This window comes from Aspergillus oryzae, chromosome 1, assembly GCF_000184455.2.
Source record: "Aspergillus oryzae RIB40 DNA, chromosome 1".
NCBI classification, from domain to species: Eukaryota; Fungi; Ascomycota; class Eurotiomycetes; order Eurotiales; family Aspergillaceae; genus Aspergillus; species Aspergillus oryzae.
In genome coordinates, this window is record NC_036435.1 from 4082437 (window position 1) to 4099236 (window position 16800).

General features: G+C 47.7%; 7 protein-coding genes across 7 annotated transcripts; 4 read left to right on the top strand and 3 right to left on the bottom strand.

Moving 5' to 3' along the window:
- Positions 1 to 802: 802 nt before the first annotated feature.
- AO090005000879 (uncharacterized protein) lies at positions 803 to 1876 on the bottom strand (the record flags this gene model as incomplete). Its single annotated transcript, XM_001817836.1, has 1 exon — positions 803 to 1876. One exon carries the CDS (start codon positions 1874 to 1876, stop codon positions 803 to 805), a length of 1074 nt encoding a protein of 357 aa, XP_001817888.1.
- A 778-nt stretch (positions 1877 to 2654) lies between these two features.
- AO090005000878 (ribosome biogenesis protein BRX1) lies at positions 2655 to 3732 on the bottom strand (the record flags this gene model as incomplete). The annotated part of the gene is made up of 2 exons (XM_001817835.3): positions 2655 to 3507; positions 3575 to 3732. The coding sequence occupies 2 exons, from the start codon at positions 3730 to 3732 to the stop codon at positions 2655 to 2657; spliced, it is 1011 nt and encodes a 336-aa protein (XP_001817887.3).
- Positions 3733 to 4767: 1035 nt separating this feature from the next.
- Positions 4768 to 5531, bottom strand: AO090005000876 (uncharacterized protein; the record flags this gene model as incomplete). The annotated part of the gene is made up of 3 exons (XM_001817834.3): positions 4768 to 4968; positions 5027 to 5423; positions 5485 to 5531. The coding sequence occupies 3 exons, from the start codon at positions 5529 to 5531 to the stop codon at positions 4768 to 4770; spliced, it is 645 nt and encodes a 214-aa protein (XP_001817886.3).
- Positions 5532 to 7054: 1523 nt separating this feature from the next.
- Positions 7055 to 7489, top strand: AO090005000875 (uncharacterized protein; the record flags this gene model as incomplete). Its single annotated transcript, XM_001817833.3, has 1 exon — positions 7055 to 7489. One exon carries the CDS (start codon positions 7055 to 7057, stop codon positions 7487 to 7489), a length of 435 nt encoding a protein of 144 aa, XP_001817885.3.
- An 847-nt stretch (positions 7490 to 8336) lies between these two features.
- Positions 8337 to 8976, top strand: AO090005000874 (uncharacterized protein; the record flags this gene model as incomplete). The annotated part of the gene is made up of 2 exons (XM_023233902.1): positions 8337 to 8378; positions 8452 to 8976. 2 exons carry the CDS (start codon positions 8337 to 8339, stop codon positions 8974 to 8976), a joined length of 567 nt encoding a protein of 188 aa, XP_023089135.1.
- Positions 8977 to 9800: 824 nt separating this feature from the next.
- AO090005000873 (uncharacterized protein) lies at positions 9801 to 10284 on the top strand (the record flags this gene model as incomplete). Its single annotated transcript, XM_023233903.1, has 2 exons — positions 9801 to 10184; positions 10252 to 10284. The coding sequence occupies 2 exons, from the start codon at positions 9801 to 9803 to the stop codon at positions 10282 to 10284; spliced, it is 417 nt and encodes a 138-aa protein (XP_023089134.1).
- Positions 10285 to 12827: 2543 nt separating this feature from the next.
- On the top strand, positions 12828 to 16232 carry AO090005000872 (uncharacterized protein; the record flags this gene model as incomplete). The annotated part of the gene is made up of 2 exons (XM_023233904.1): positions 12828 to 12974; positions 13977 to 16232. 2 exons carry the CDS (start codon positions 12828 to 12830, stop codon positions 16230 to 16232), a joined length of 2403 nt encoding a protein of 800 aa, XP_023089133.1.
- Positions 16233 to 16800: the final 568 nt, after the last annotated feature.

Here is a 16800-nt window from a genome sequence, read left to right on the forward strand (position 1 = left end):
GCCCCACGTCAAAAAAAAAAAAAAAAAAAAAAAAAAAAAAAAAAAAAAAAAAAAGCGTGAGGCCCATGAAATTTGAATACAGGGGATCATCATTGTCCACGTATGTCCCATAAGCAACCCAAAATAATCAAGCTAAACCAGATCCATGGTCAGGATCAGCAAGTGACAACTTGCCTCACTTGTTTCCCTGCCTGCACCATCATCCTTACATGACCACCCACATACCTTCTCCATACTAGAAATATATTCTGTGACAAGAGAAAAAAAAGTCCCCACAAGACAGCGCGCACTAAGCACACTAGCCCTAGTACCTAAATTCCACTATGGAGTCCGCAAACCCACCGCAAACTCCCCCATTGGTGGTTGGTTCTTTAGCTCTCTCCGTTGGCGCCCCAGAGCCCCAGTCGACAGTGTCGAATTCTCGACCCCCAGTGTGGTTTAGGGTGGGCCGATCAGGGGCGTCTTGGGGGGAGGGTTTAATTAGGTTATTTGGATTCCAGAACGTTTGCATAACGGCCGAGGTTCGAACTGGTGCATGGGAGATTGGATTACATTGGAGTTTTCTATTTTTGGGACGGTAGGAAATTGCTGTAGGGAAGTGAGGTGAGTTGTTCATACGGTGGCTTGTTATGAGGGATTTATTTGGTGGAAATCCTGGTTTTTGGATGGATGCATTGTACCCTTGCTTGCTTATAGGGAGCTTATCCTTGGAGATATGGTTATGACTGTGTAGAGGAGGTAGTAGGTACATTGGTAGCTCCGTAATACGTTCCAGTAGTGCATAGCACATTTATGTTATGCATTAAGCCCATATGATTCCTACCTCCCGGTCTGAAATGGCCGCCCTGAACTCTTCGATATCGTCGCCTCTCTCTTTCATCACCCATTCGAGTGTATCCCCGAATGTCTCTCCATTCTCGCGAAACCAATCTCCCAAGGAGTGCACATAGTCCTCTACCTGTTCTTTCAGGGGCGCATGTTCGCGCAGCCAGAGCACCTGGCCTGGATCAAGTTTCATCATGTCCTGGACCACGTAGTAGTGAGGGATCTCATCACCCCAGCCCTCGGCGCCGGGATCATGGAAAAAGTCATTCCGGAACCTAGATCTATATTTCGCCGGCGACTCAGTTAAATTGGGAGGATGCGCAGTATGATAGTATTGATCGACCGAGTTCAGGTTATCAAAGAGCCCGGGAGACCCCAGAGAGCCGGGTGCTGGGTAATTCAGATGGATGTTAAATGCCAACTGGTGGTGACTTTCCGGAAACCGTTTGCGAAACTTTCGCTGAATCGTCCCGTTACTTGGACAGATATGATTCTGGACGACATCGCCAATGATGAGGCGCACGTCCTCGATATCAGCCAGCTCCTGCGTGGACCAGTTATGCAGGAGCTGCGCGCGCTCGGTAACGACGTGTGGGAGCTTACGGCTGAAGCGATCATGCGTGCGCGTATGGAATGCGCGATGGTAAAGCCATAACCGATAGATGGCTCGGCGGAGGCGGAATCGCTCGTCATTTGTTAATGATCGTCGGTTTTCATAATCCACCTTCCATTTCTTGACGGGATAGATCGTCTCCCATTTCTGAGCTACGCGTCCGACTTGGACTATTTGTTTGAAGAGGGGATTGGTCATGGGGGGCTTGCGTATTAAGTGAGCTGGTTGGCTTGCGTTTTGTGTTACGATTTGGATGATCTCGTTTAGTGGTCCATATTCGCGCTCGGCAATATCGGTGAAAATTTGGAGCTTATTGGATCTGTTAAAGACAGTACGGAGCCGTCGACAGGTTGATGCGAGGTTTAAAATGTCGGATATTGTTTCACAGGAACGAAATACATGGAGCAATAGCTCCGTGGCTAGATGATCGAATGACATGGTTGTTATATGTTTTGAGCTACATTCGTTAGCTGTGGTCATCGCCGAACATAAACTGGGGCCCGAACCTTGCTCGCTCACTATGAAAGCGCAAAAGGTAGGTAGTTTAGATATCACAGCTGGATAGTGGATTTTGTTTGATATAGTGGACAGTCGCGGCCCAAGCCAGCGCTGCCGTCGCGATCGCAAGTTGGACTAAATCGAGACCCCGCCCTTGGGGCCGTCTAAAACAAACCAAATCTGGTCCCTAGAGAAACAAGAACACATGGTGATATGGAGGTCAGGCCCAGACAGCCGCAGAGGGCTGAACGGCGAGAATAGTGCCATGGTGGTTGAGGGAGGGATGGACTCGAGCCCCAGGCGGATGTTATGACTCTTATATATCAGCGCTTATCTAATCTCCGCCCTTACGTTTAAATCTCATATCATTCATAGTTTATGAAGTATGTACTAAGTTCGAAGGATAAATAGCGCTCAATACTTGGTTGCTATGGTACCACCCTCTGTCAAATGCGCACGGTTCCTTCAGCACGATGCCCTAATGCGATAGTTCGGCTTAAACAAATGAGCGATTCCTATCAGCCAGTGGAAAGACCTAGATTGGAATTCATCATGACATTTGAACTTTTATTATGTTGTTTCACACCAGACGCCTTTTAGACCATGATAAGGTGCCCCTTGCATCTCAAACACATGTACATCCCCTTAGGATATCGAGTCTAATAACACTAACAAGAAGAGACAAAATGAATGAAAAGAAACGGAATAAAGCAAAAAATCATGCGAACAACTGCTTGTTGTCCAATGGACCTGGTTTGCGCTGGCCTTCTCCCAATCCCAAATTTGTCCGCTTAGCGAAGCGGTCGGTTTGCGTGTCTCTGCGCTTCGCGTGGCGGGCTGCCTTGCTAATCCGAATATCGTGACGGACCTGGTTCGGGCTCACGTATTCCTTGTTCTCGTAGATAACAGGACCACCGAAGCTGCCTTCCAGGATGACAATTGGCGTCAAAACGAAACGAGGTCCGACCTCGACAAGAGAAACCTCTGGTAGACCGTCCTTGCCCTTGGGTACAGGCTTCGCGGCTTCCTCGCCATCCTCTGACTTCTTCTTGCCTCCAGCTTCGGACTCTCTGATTTCGTACACGCGAATCCAAATCTTGCCGTCGACGCCAAACACCCCAATGATACGGTCGATGAAAGGCTTCATTCCCTTGACGCCACGCTTGGGGACGGAGAAGACACCCCGCAGCATCTCCCGGACCAGTCCACGGTATTCGTTGCCTGGCTGGCTCATGACCGGGCCTTGTTCGTCGAATGAGCGATCAAAAACCACAACACCACGACCACCCTTCAAGCAGTTGCCGCTGAATCCAGCATTCAGTTCGCCCATAGTGTGTAAGTTGTTAACGTGGAACTTGAGTGTAGGTCCGTTCGGGGGACGAGCGAGCCAGAGGTACAAATCTTGACCACGCTTGCGAGCCTCAAGGAAGAAAATGACGTTGCATGAATGAAGGTCGGCGAGATCGTTCAGAAGTAAGTTGTATCCAGCGGTCTTCTTTTTAGTATCGAGTTTGCTTTCTTTGTGGGTATGAGGGAGTAGACCAGCAAGGTCGGCGAGTAAGTGACGATGGCTAGAATCAAACCGATCAGCAATACCGTTCTTTTTGTTCAATTCGGACCAAGACAATATGAACATACCGAGATGTGACACCCCTGGAAGTCAACATAAGTACCCGAGTCTTTGGCATATACCCAGCAGCAAGCTGCTTCTTGGCTGATTCCAAGTCTTCTTCTTCCTCCTCTTCGCTGTCGCTTGTATCGTCGGCGTCGGCGAGAAGGTCAGCCATGTCGGCCATTTCTGCGTCTGAGTCGTCCTGCTCTTGCTCTCTGGCAAGCTGCTTAGCCTGCTTCTTGGATACTGACTTATATACTGCCGCCATTGTGAATTGGGAAATAGACTGGTTTAGAGAAAATCTAAGTTGTTGATCGGCGCAGCGAAAAGCTTCCAAAAAAGTTGCGGGCAGAATATTTTTCTAAAGCTCACCGCCTTCCAAATCTTTGTGCCGCAGTTTATCTCTCACGTGATAGTATCGAAAAAAGGCAACTCATGATAAGTACGGAGTACCTCTATCAACGTACATACCATTGAGCCGACATTCTAGCAGGGAGTCGTCTTGTTGTGGTCATGTCATACTTACTACAAGTATACAATGATTCAAGATAAATGGAAAAATAATACTGCATAAGGAAGTTCAGCTAAGTAAAAGTATCGCCTTGAACTCTACCAAATATATACACCAGTTTTTTGTGGTGATCTCTTGCTACATTTGTTAGATCTAATTTCGTACTTCATAGCAAGTTGTATCTCACGGGGAGCTTATTTTTGATATGGAACAGTATTTTACATATGCGCGCTAAACCCTTGATTCAAGGATATGAGTTCAACGCCCTTTCCAGACCGGAGAAGCCTTCTTGCGCTACTTTCATGCCTGCCACCCGATTTGCAAAACCTAGTTTTTGTGAAAGGCCCCAAGCATCACCTCGATAAATCAATGCGTATAGCATACCAGCTATAAATGTGTCTCCAGCACCAATAGTACTTACATAGTGTTAGCGAGATTAGTTCAGCAGTGTACTTTTGTCATTTACTTACTCAACAACCTTGAAGTCTGGTGCAGTATAAGCTGGACTGTGAATCATGTCACCAGAACGTGTCTCTAGCGCCACAGCACCTTCCTCACCCCATGTGCAGAAGAGAAATTGCCTGATGTCTCGAGTCAGCCTTTGGGAGACGGCGCAAAGAAACCATGACACTCACGCCTTGCGTGTAATTAGAGATTGCTTCTGGAGGCACTCTTTGGCTGATGTGTAACCATTTCCCTGTTTAACTCTTAGCAAAAAGTTCTTAACATTGTAAGCGCGAGCGAGATTACCTGAGCCCAGCTTTTGGAGTAGAAGACAACGTCAGCTTCCATAGCCAGCTCCTGTAGGCCTTCTCGTCCTGGCTTTTCTACTTCGACACTGATTATCAAAGAAGGAAACTGTTGCCGAAGATATTGTATACAGGCCAGCGTGACATCAGGTATGCGACCCTAGATTTACAATTTATAAGTACATTGATGCTAAAGGATCTCAAAAGAATTGGCGGACCTCAAAATGAAACCATGTGGCCTTTGAACCTAGGTCGTCTGCGATTCGCTTAAACTCCTCGACCGTCATCTCCGGGAGTTCATTATAGTTAACAATAGTCCTGCTCCCAGAGGACTGGCTTTTGAAGATATAACTTGAAGCCGGCTCTGCATATTGCTCTCGATAGATACAATGGGTGAGCTGAACACGAGGCTCAAAGGCAGACTGGATTTGCTGAGTTGCAATAGAAGATTTTGCTGGCAGAACAGCAATAAGATTCAGCGATACCCCTGTTTGCGACAGGCTATGGACGGTCAATTGCTGGAGCACCTCCAGGGTGTTAGGGCAGTTGCCTCCTCTTCGCCGTGAGATATTGGTAGCGCGTAGTTTTTCATCTTCGCCTGGGTAATGAGGGGTTCTGGACAGACATAATGAGCTAGTGTGTACTTAAGCGCCGGGTGAAGGTGGTGCCAACCAACGTTAAGATAGTATCAACATAGCATGCACCTATGGCGACCAAAGACATTGTGGCGGCAAAGTGGTCAAATTTTATACAAAATATCTTGCAGCAATTACTGATACGTAGATGTATGAGCGTTTGTGAGCATGTGGGGAGGAGGGGCAGTCCTTGATAAGATTAGTCATGACCCACCCTACATATCAAACCCTACATTCAAGGCAGACGGTAATTGTTCAGTTTTTCTAGTATAATGTAGGCTAATGTGATAAATCATTTTGTAGCTGACGCTCCTAAGCACTAATCAGCGTTTTAGGCATCGAGTCACCGCTGTAGGCACCTAACAAGGAAAAGTTGTTGCCCCTTACGTAGAATACCATATATGGTAAGTGCAGCGCTGAAGACTGAGAGTGGGCAATAGTCTATCGTAACAGTTTGTATATCCTAATCACACAGACATGGCTCAAAATGAGAGACTAATTCTTAAGCTCCTGAGATGGATTTCTGCAGGAACTAGTACTCCACATACAAAGAACAATGACTATTGAATATATGTATTATTTTCACTATATTCTTGACTGGTAAGGTAGTGCGCAGAATATTTTGACAAGAAACAAAATGTTTATTTATTTATGAGGTCACAATGGTCTCGGCCCCTATGGATATATTTTTGTTGCTTTCATCTTTTACTGACTGTATTAATATTCTCTACAAGACATTCCAAGATCAACAATGTCTGTTTGCCTCCAAGTTTAAGGATATAGTTGATTCAGGGCAAAAACAAATCCACGTGATAATAGTACATAAAGTCACCAACGAAACCCTGTATTTGTTGTGCTCTATTTGCAGTGAAATAGATTCGCCCCAAACTCAGTTTATCTTTCCTGTTAGAGGATTATATTATTAGCTAGAATGGAACAGATGAGACATGCAGGTGGCGTCTCCGGGACTACAAAGCTATCCATTCATTCTTTGTAGATGACAAAGGTACTTTACTTCTCTCAGCTAAGTCTAACAGTAGTATAACAACCTGTCTTTGTTTTTAATTACCGCTCTGCTTAGCAATACTGGATACTTTCAATATATGGGAGGAAGTGGTCTATATATTCCACCTTCTGTGCGCCAAAGTGCATGTTCTTCTGTCAACTTCAGATTTCCAATCTTCTAGCACAACTTGAGCATCTACTAAGTGTTTCATCAGCATAATTAATCTAACTTCATTTTTCGGCTCTCTTCTGTTTGGATTGCAGCCATGACCACCGTCCGACGTAGCAAAGCCATGCCGACTGACGGCCCGACAGTCAAGTTCTTGTATACCATCATCAAACAGCTTGATCTCAAATCAGTAAGTTGACTTCCAGAACTATAACATGTGAGCCAGCTGAGCAGTTGAACAGATTGATTGGGGCCTCGTTGCAAATCAACTCGAGATTTCCAACGGTCATGCAGCCCGAATGCGTTACTCTCGCTTCAGGCAGCAGATGGAAGGCATCACATCAACACCCCGAGCGTCTCGTACCAAAAAAAGCCCGAATAGGTCCAAACTAAGCCCTTGCAAGGCAGACTTGCTGAAAGAAGCCAATTCCCCTGATATGAAACCGGTGCTCAAACAAGAACCTCTGGCATCTTCAAGCGAGCCAACTTCCTATATCAAGGCCGATCCACATGCCCAAGGGTTCCCGGCCTTGGCTGATATCCCCGGCGTCACATATCATATAATATCGGACTCGCCTGCCAGGACAATCACCCCTCCTTACGCCCAAATGACAGTGTCTCCTACTGAATTGACAACGTACAGTGCGACCTCGAGCTTCTTGAGCCCTACAATCGGATTTGAGCGCCAGCCGAGTTCAGCTTACTCCTGGCCTCCTACAAAGTTGGAGTCAGATGAGGATCATAGGTTGAGCGACGTTTTCATCAAGGTGGAAGAACCACAAGTGGAGGTGGTGAATGCAAGCAGCGGCGAGGTGGAGTTCTGTGGCATGTTTGCGCCTGGACTGAATATTGCTAGAGAGCATAAGGGTTGATGAGATCTTTTGTGTACTTGTTTACGTGTCTGTAATAGCTTTCTACACATGTACTTTTAGCACTTTTGTCTTTGATGCTACAACACTATTTTAGAGATGGTTATTGTGTCTTCTAGAATAGATCTGGGCGGCAGGGTCTACGACGGACTCCAAGTAGCATGTAGAAGGAGGTTCGATTTCATGCTTTACTCGTACAGAAACTTATCTACATAATTAGCTTGATACCGAGGTTATTGCACGGACAAGCGAGTCGCTACATATCGAGACCGAGAGCCACCGGTTGCTTCATGAAACCATGTAAGGCCTAGATAAGAGATCCGACTGCCACTGACATGGTAGGCAATAGTAGATAAGAACCTCTACTTGATCTCACATGTAACAATTTAGCTGTAAGGCCTATATGTTTCTTCTTTATTGCATAGAAAGTGATTATGTCGCATCACCTTGTCTCTCTAACACAACTCTCTATCACCGTGATGACAGTCATCTCAATTCACCAAACCAATGATACAATAGTAGGATACTAAACCAACACCCATCAAGCTGGACGAAGTCTGAAATTTTATTCCCAATCACTCCATCCATTGTGTGCAAAAATATACCACTGGTTTTCTCACCTCTTTCAGTGTGTTCCTCACCTACAGTTCGCATCCATTCACCATCACTCCTACGTGCCATTATCACCTCACTTCCAAAGTGAACTGAATACATTGGTGACTTTCCATCATATTATTACTTCCAAGTCAAGTTTCCTACAAACCGACAAATCCCCACGATCAGCCATTTGAGACCATGGCATCCGGCCGGAGCACCACTCCTGAAGAGGGCGAGTTTCTGAACCAGCAAGATGCCCGGTTCATTATCGAGTGCCTGCGAAACATTGACGAGAGTAGGGCTGTAAGCAGATAGTCCACGAACAAGCCTTACTACCATTGGGTTTAGCATTGCTGATATCTATTCAGGTTATTTTGGCCAATGTTGGAGCCGCGTTGGGCTATACCAACACTGCATCTGTTGCCAACAGGTTCCGTGCCCTTCGCAAGCGGTACGGCTTCACCAATCTCGAGGCTACGACTAAGCCGACAAATGCGAGCACTACTTCGACTACTTCTCCCACTGCCCCCTCTGGACAAGGCAAGCGCAAGGGCGCTGGTGCTGGAAGAAAGAAAAACGTGGCCAAAACCGGGGAATCTGAAGACCCCTTCGTCACGGACAACTCCGAGGCCGAAACTATTATCGCGGTTGAGGTTCCCAAGGTCAAGTCAACTCCTAAAAAGGGGGTCAGGAAGGGAGCCAAAGTGACTTCGGCTCCTATCCCGGCTACTGATCTTGGACCCACTAAGGGAGACAAGCATCCTAAGCCAACTTTGGAGCCGAAGATTAAGACTGAGAATGTTAAGGATGAGAGCATTGACGTTAATCTTCTTGACGCGGTCAATGACGCTATGGTGAAGTATGAGGACAGCGAGGGCTTCGAAATGGCGTAGATGGGTATTTTGAATCTACTGGGCATTCGTGAGTCTGACATCGTTCAATATACGGTGCCTACGACAAACATTTCTTAGTCGACGCTGCGTCGCCTTGATTTTATCCTCTACTTCGAAGGGTTTCAGATGGTTGGCGGGGTCCTGCTTATGATTTGTTACATATTGAGAACAAGAGCCGCTGGTTGAATCTTGAAACTACATGAGGCCCAGCTAAAATGATGCCGCAGTGAAAATAGCATCCGTAAGTCATTTAGTAGCATCTGAATATAGAATAAGTAGATCAGAAGAACCACCTTTTATTCAACTTTTGTGTGGCTCAACAGCGAGTCTGGAAAGTGAAGCACATCTAGACAAGAAGAGTCGGCAAATCAACGTACGCATCCTCACTCTACTGTATTCATTCACTGCTCAGCGCATGTCATTGCATCTACCTGTCTTTTGTCTAAGCAACCCCAGTGTTATTTCTCTCTCCATTCTCCTTCGAATCTCTTCCCTTCCAGTTTCCCCCTTCTGTCCACTCAAACATCTCCTACAAGCTTACTGATACGTACTCTCAGAGAGTGCTTCTAGCTGAAGATCTCCTTGGAAAGACCACATCAAACTCGAAAAACCACTCAACATGGCTCCAATCACCGACTCCGAGCAGATTGAATTCCTCCTTAGCTGCGTCCGTCACGCAAACAGCGGCAAGGTAAGAGGGCTCACACGCAGACACTGTTTGGACAGCCGACACATTCCGTCCAAACCTCCACTTGAGCATTCAGAACTGATTACAACGTCATTTTGCATCACTCACAGGTTGATTTCGGAGAAGTTGCGAAAGAATGCAGCATCGTCTCCAGAGGAGCTGCGTAAGTCCTTCCATCCGTTCTCCTATTTTCCTTGTCCAAAACAGGCCTGAGTGGTTACCCAGCGCGAAACGCTACGAGCGACTCTCAAAAGGTCGCAACAACGCCCCTGGCGCTGGATCCTCAGCCGACAGCCCAGTCCCAAGCCCAAAGAAGACTCCTACCAAGTCATCGGTCGCAAAGCGCAAGACGGCACCGAAGACAGCTGCGTCAAAGAAGGCCGCTGCCAAGAAGGGGAAAGCGATGAAGGTGTTTGCCGTTGCCCTCGCGGAAGTATTGGTTAAGCAAAGGACTGACTTGGCAAAGGTTGAAGAGCATTCCTCTGGAGAGGATACTGAGATCGATGAGGCTGTGCTTGGGGTTAGTGATGATGCTTTATTTGATCAATTCTGCATTGCTGACTGACGGTGGGGATGGATATGTGCAGGCTGAGGGGGAGGATTCTGATGAGGATGCTTGAAAGTCTCTCTAGGTGGAGGAAGAAGATTGAAAATGTCTTGTTGGCTTGGCGATTGGGTGTGTTCAAGCTAGGGGTTTTCTGTGTCTTGTTCTCTCTGCAGTCGGAGACGGGTTCATATGCTTCCCAAAGTTTTGAAGATTGGGTGTTTGCTTTGGCATGACGAAGGGGTTCTCCTATCTAATTACGAATCTCCGAAGTACAGAGCGCACATGGACACTTCACGTAAGGAGCGTGTATGGAAGTATGTGCAAAGAGCACTCAGTCCCGCCTTAGGTGTTGCTCTATAACATGCTTTAATTCAGACAACAAACGAGGCCGCTCAGGGGGTATCTGTAGAAAACCTAAACTAAACACAGAACAGAATGCTTCCAGGAATACAGATGGAAGATCATGTCTAGATACATCTTTAAAGAACGAAGCTTGCTATGAAGCAAGTAAATGAGATAACATGCGCAAAACAACAGTGCAGTTGGTAGTCAGTCTTCCTGCGCACTGAAATCTACAACTGTAGCAATGGCTTAGATGTCTGCCATCACAGACTCCAGAATCTTGCGCTTGTACTGGGACAAGGCACGCTCCTTTTTCTGCATCTGGGAGCGAAGCTTTATGTACCGTTGTTTCCAGGTCATCTCAGGAACAGCATTCTCTGCACCATCCACTTCGAATTCGCCATCTGTCGAGCTATTCACATCCGCCAAACTATTGTCCAGGTCCTCTGTCACTCCGGGCGCATTGCCAGTTTTGTTGGCTTCCAGCTTGTTGATAGTGAAACCACCGTAAGTGACCTTCGTCGAGAAATGCAGCCCATGCTTATATTCCTGAAAGATAGTATATGTGAAATTTGACGAGCGTTCCTCAGTGCTAGGTGCCACTGATGCATCGACGGAAGGCGCAGTCGGCGCTTTAATATCTATCGTCATCGCACTCTCTGTTACGCCAGGGTAGCCAAAATGCTGCCCCAGCCCGAGATGCAGAGCTGACAAAAGAACTGGCATCCCCAAAGGCAGTTGAGAATACGAAGCAGTCAAATTAGCGACCATGGACAAAGAGAGTGTTCGGGCCTCTTCAACACTTAAAGGAGTGGGGCGACCAGTTACTCTTCCGTGCAGCAAATCACTGGAGAGCACACGAACAAGCTCATCAGACGAAATGTCTGCATTCGGGTTAGTACTGCGATGTGCACCAGTTGGAGCGTTTGTTGCTGCGCCAGTAGTGTCGTGTGGAGGAGCTGAAGTGCTGTTACGCTGCTGTCCCTCAACTTTAAAAGACGCATTGTTGACGCCGTTCACCATTAGTGTTGGCGGTGTCGCGAGACGGACTGGCGCGCCTGGGTGCTGAGGGACTTGCAGCTGGAGTTTGTTTGGTCTATTACCGCCAGGAAATGGCGTAGGAGATTGCTGGTATTGAGCGTTGGAATAGCGGCCGGAAGGATCTTGGTCTAGGATAATGGAAGGAGGTCTTGCGTTGGAGCTGTGCAAATGGGATGGTTCGGAGCGACTAGGGTTCACTGGAAAAGAGGAAAAGGGACCGGATGTTGTCCCGCGACCGGGAGGTCGTCCCCGAGTTTTCCCAGTAGACGATCCATTGTTGGTCGGCCAGGCAGATGAAACAGCTGGTCCATGACGCCGTTTAGGGCGCGACTTCTCGGACGACGGCGTAACCGCTGACCGAGGCTCCGTAGGAGGAAGAAATACGTCGGATGGATGGTGGCCCCTAGGAAGAATTGCAGAGTGCGGGTAACTTGAAGGTGAAGCCTCTCGCTCAACTGATCTCCACCGAAGGTCCTGGCCTTGTTGAGGAACCGGGTTCCCTGACGGGCCATTCGCTCCAAATGAGGACGTGGCTGCTATCCATGGATCATTAGGCTCGATCTCATCAGGGAAGGCGCTGAATGGAATTGCACTTTGAGGAAAAGTGGCCGAGTGAGCTGGGAATGTACTCGTGTGTAAGATGCCCACAGAGGTATCGAGCTGCGGCCGTTTGGATAATCTATCATTTATACTCTCCCTCTCTTCCGCTCGCTTTCTACCTCGCTTGGGTTTCCACTGAGGGACGAGGGCTCGTAAAGCGAGGTCCTCTTCTAAAGGCACTCCGTCGCGACTCTCGCTGACCACTGCATTATTGGCAGGAAGCTGAGTATAATAAGGATGAGGATGTCCGAGGCAATATTCAAAGAAAGCATCAACATGCATCGCTCGCATCCAGCGCTATGATAATTCAGTAAGGATCCCATAACAGAATAAAACCCAGGACCGACCTTTAGGCGAACAGCATATTGCTGGACCTTTTGCGTGCTTTGCCCCTGCTCCAAATCAGGCGGTTCCACTCCCAACTCGGTCGCCAAAGATATCCACGTTTTCAATTCTTTGCTGTCTAGTTTCCGAATGAGTTCCCAGAGCGTGAAGATACTGAAGCTTTTACCGTCACTCCGTGGGGGGCACCGGAAAGTCTTTCGCAACTCGCTAGTGTCTACAGACAGAGGCACATTTGGATTACAATAGAAAATAAACATCACGTAAGCGTCATCAATGGTTTCATCTGTAATGTCACGGGATGGCAGCGATCGGGACTCTGCTTGGTCTAAGGACTCTCTAGGCGGCTGTCTTTGGCGGAGAGGATCGTACACTGGAGGGGACATCGATGGCCCCGAGCGTGCAGCAGATGATGGGGGAATGGCCGGTCGCGGAACTGTCGGCGAGGATTGTATACTGCGCGGAGTTGCTTTGCGATGAAGTGGGGGAGATTTGGAGGCCGCCATTCGGCTGCGAGCACTGCCTAGAGAGGAAGCGCTCTGTAATCCAGGTTCCAACGTAGGTGGATACCTTGCATACTGTTGAACAACCATCGGCGGCGCCCCTATGTCGCTCCTCTCCGATGGGTTCATGACATTTGGAAACGAGCTTTCCATTGTGAGTCAACAAGCTAATACTCGCTCCCGTAAACAATGGCGCAATATGATAAGGAGGATCGGTGCGTGCTGAGTAGATAGTTGGGTGTCATAGGTACGGGCAAAGGCAAAAGCAAAGATTTCGAATTGAGCGCGTATAGACAGTAGGCTATAATTAGATCGAAATGAGCGCGCTTAGCTTAGGGACCAGCCCAATCGAGCGCATGAGTTGACAAGTATTTATATAGTAGGTAGCGCATACACAATCAATGTCGGAAATTGCAATCCTTGTGGGCAGAAGCCTTGGAGGACATAGAGCGCCATCATCACCACGGAATCAGCGGGGGAGAAAAGAGGAGAAGGTGGCTGGAAGAACGGCAGCGCTTTAAAGAAGGCCGATGATAGACTGGGAGGAGCTGACTGTTTCTATTTCGGGATTCCCCTCGATGCCCATCCCGGCCTAGCGTTGTGGCCTCAGGGCGGGGGAGTTGATGCCTGTCAATGCCCTGCTTGGTCTTTGGCCCCAGTCACATGCTCCGCTATCCCTAATTGGGGCTACTTCACCGCGCCTGGATGATCAGGCAATCCATAATCCATTCATCATCATTCAATGACGGATTTTGATTTTCTTATCGATAAACCTGCCCATGAACTCCACCCCTTCCACAGCAGCATTTACCGTCCTTTGACTTCATCAATCTTCCGGTTTCTTCACTTCATTTATACGGTCGCTGCAAAGCCACAGAGTCTTTATCCTTCCTGGTTCTGATGTCGACCCTCGAACTACAGTAGACCTTGGAACTAGTGCCTCCCTTCGAGCTCTCGGTCGAGCGCTGTCGCATTCGCAGATCATGTGCAATTTAATAACTCTCTGCTTCGTCCCTCATTCTTCGTAGGGCGAACCAGCCCACTCGCTATGGCCTCTTCTATAGGCTCATCTCACCGTCGGCCTTTCAAGCAGTCCCGTCCTGTTCGCTCCAGCCGCACGCAGGTTCAATACCATGAAGAAAGCAGCTCAGAAGATCGACTTGATGAAGACCTCAATTCCGACCATGAACAATCCAGACGTCTCTCTCTTTCCTTGCGCCCACGCGATTTGAATCGCATGCCCGTGTCATATCGCGAAGACTCCACGGATGACAATTTCGAAGGGGGTGCAAGCGATGTGGAACCAGAAACTTCAGTGCCCGTTGAAACCTCGAATCGAACATACTCCCTTACCGAACCATCAAGTTACCGCAATTCACGTAGACCCCGACGTAAACGGACTGTGGAAACAAGATCCCAAACTAAACGGTCGAAGAGAACCTCTAATAATAAGCGCTTGGAATTGGGCAGGCCCCTCAATAAACGAAGGAAAGTGGAGGAGGATACTAGCCCGCTCGTGGGCTCTGGTGTCATCCCCCCTTGGCAAGCTCTTCCTTACCACATACTATTTGATATATTCTATAGCGCTGCATATCCCTTAGTGGATGAGAAGACGGCAACCAGAAACAGCTCAGTACAATGGCTTGTGAATGTCTCTCTGCTTTGTCGCACTTTCCACGAGCCTGCGATGGCTGCTTTATACCACTGCCCCCCACTGATACCTCCCGCCAAAGCACACGGACTGCTCAACCTGTTATCCAAACCGCAGGAGTCCCTTTCGACTAATTACGTTAACAAAATTAGAGAATTACATATCGACGCAGAGATCCTTCTATCCTATAAAAGTGGCCCGACCCTGGGATATTTCGAACTGCCAAGGTTGATAGACAGAGCACCCCAAGTGAAAACACTGCGCCTCTATCATAGCGACGACTATGTTGTCGGTCTTCCTCTCTGGCAGAGGACAAAATGGGCTTATCCTGAAAGTCTTTTTACGTCACTTATATCAAGCTCGATCCGCCTGCGCAGTTGGGATTGGAACAGCCGCTTCATGGAAACAAATGCGCTACTTCCATTTATGATGGAAAAACACCTTCAAGCTTCATTCAGCGGTTTACGGGAGCTCAGGTTGCTGCATATTGCCTCGGAAGATTCTGACGTGGATGACCCTGCTGATGTGTCAAATGAGAGGGAAGTTGTCCTTGCGACAGCGCTTAAAGAACTCCCAGAGCTACATCGCTTGGAATTCCTGGAGTGTTCGATTGTCAATGAACATCTTTTGCCCAACTTATCTCCAACGTTGACGTCGCTGACAATAAATAACTGCGATGAAGTAACCACATCAAACTTTAGTGCATTTCTTGCATCCCATGGCCAGCATCTTCGGGACTTGGCTCTAAGTCACAATCGCCATTTGAGTCTGTCTTTCATAGTAGGCCTGGCTCAATCCTGTCGAAGTCTTGAGAAATTCAAAATGGACATCTCAATACATGACTTGTCTAGTTATCATGACGTCGAACCTCACTTCAGGGAGCTTCTCAATAGCTCAGAGGTTCCAACGTGGCCATCAACGTTGCAAGACATTGAGTTGATACAGCTGCGCAAATGGGACGACACGACGGCGGATGTATTCTTCACATCCCTTCTTGATGCAGCTCCTGAATTGAGAAACTTGCGGCGATTAGTGATTAGCGCGATTCTCAAGATTGGGTGGCGCGATCGTGCATCCTTTCGAGAAAAATGGATTGGCAGGCTCGAGAAGGTCTTTTTAAGGCGCAGTGCACTTCCAGATGCCACCCTTAGCACAATTCCTCGTGCCTCTCGGCCGCCAGTACCTGGTAGCTCGACTGCTAGCATAGTTGGGGACAATACCACTACTCGGCCAGATTCTCTCGGTAGTGGATTTTCAACACCCTCGAAACGAAAAAGCGCCCGCCTCGCTCAGCAAAAGCTTTCTGAGCTTGAGGATGATGCTCGTTTAAGCGCATCTCGCCGCCCAACGCCCGACAGTGACGATAATAAAAAGCCGCTCGCTATTCAAGGTATGTGTGACGTGGTTATGGTTCGCATCGACAATCAACGTCCAAGTGAAACACAATTCAATGAGGAAGATTTCCTTGATGATGAAGTGAGTGGTGATGAAGACTGGAATGGAAATGATATGGATGCGGGCGATACAGCACACGCCTGGTAAATGGAGGCTCATTTCTTTTTGTTATCCTCTTCTGCCTGTTTATCTATATATACTGCATTGGGCGAGTGTGCTGTTATGAAGTTGCCATGGTGTGCTTTCTATTATCGGTTACCTGCTTCTTGCTCTGTGCTTCTGTCGGTGTTCTTTTTCATTGCCAGGCTTTTTTTTACCATGTGATACACCCGGGGGTCTATGATGCTTTCAAGGAGTTCGGCTTAGAGTTACAGGTTATTCTGACACGGATGGCGATATTCAGGTGTATGGGTCGGCAGATTCCATTTCTCATCTTCCTGGTAATGGCCTTTTGTTTTGTATTCAGGGTGCTCATGTGGCTGTACTGATGTTACTTGATATATTATTACTCTTGCAGTAGAGACATAATTCCAGGAGGGGTTTGCGTTCAAAGGCATTGCATATATCGAAGAGCTATACTAGATACAACAAGTATTTATGAACCGTAACGACACTTTGCAGTCCTTCCAATCGTCGTCAAATGATATCATGATATAGGGATCACTGCAGCCTCGTTAGCAATGCCCTCTCACTCAAGGTCACCATCACACACACA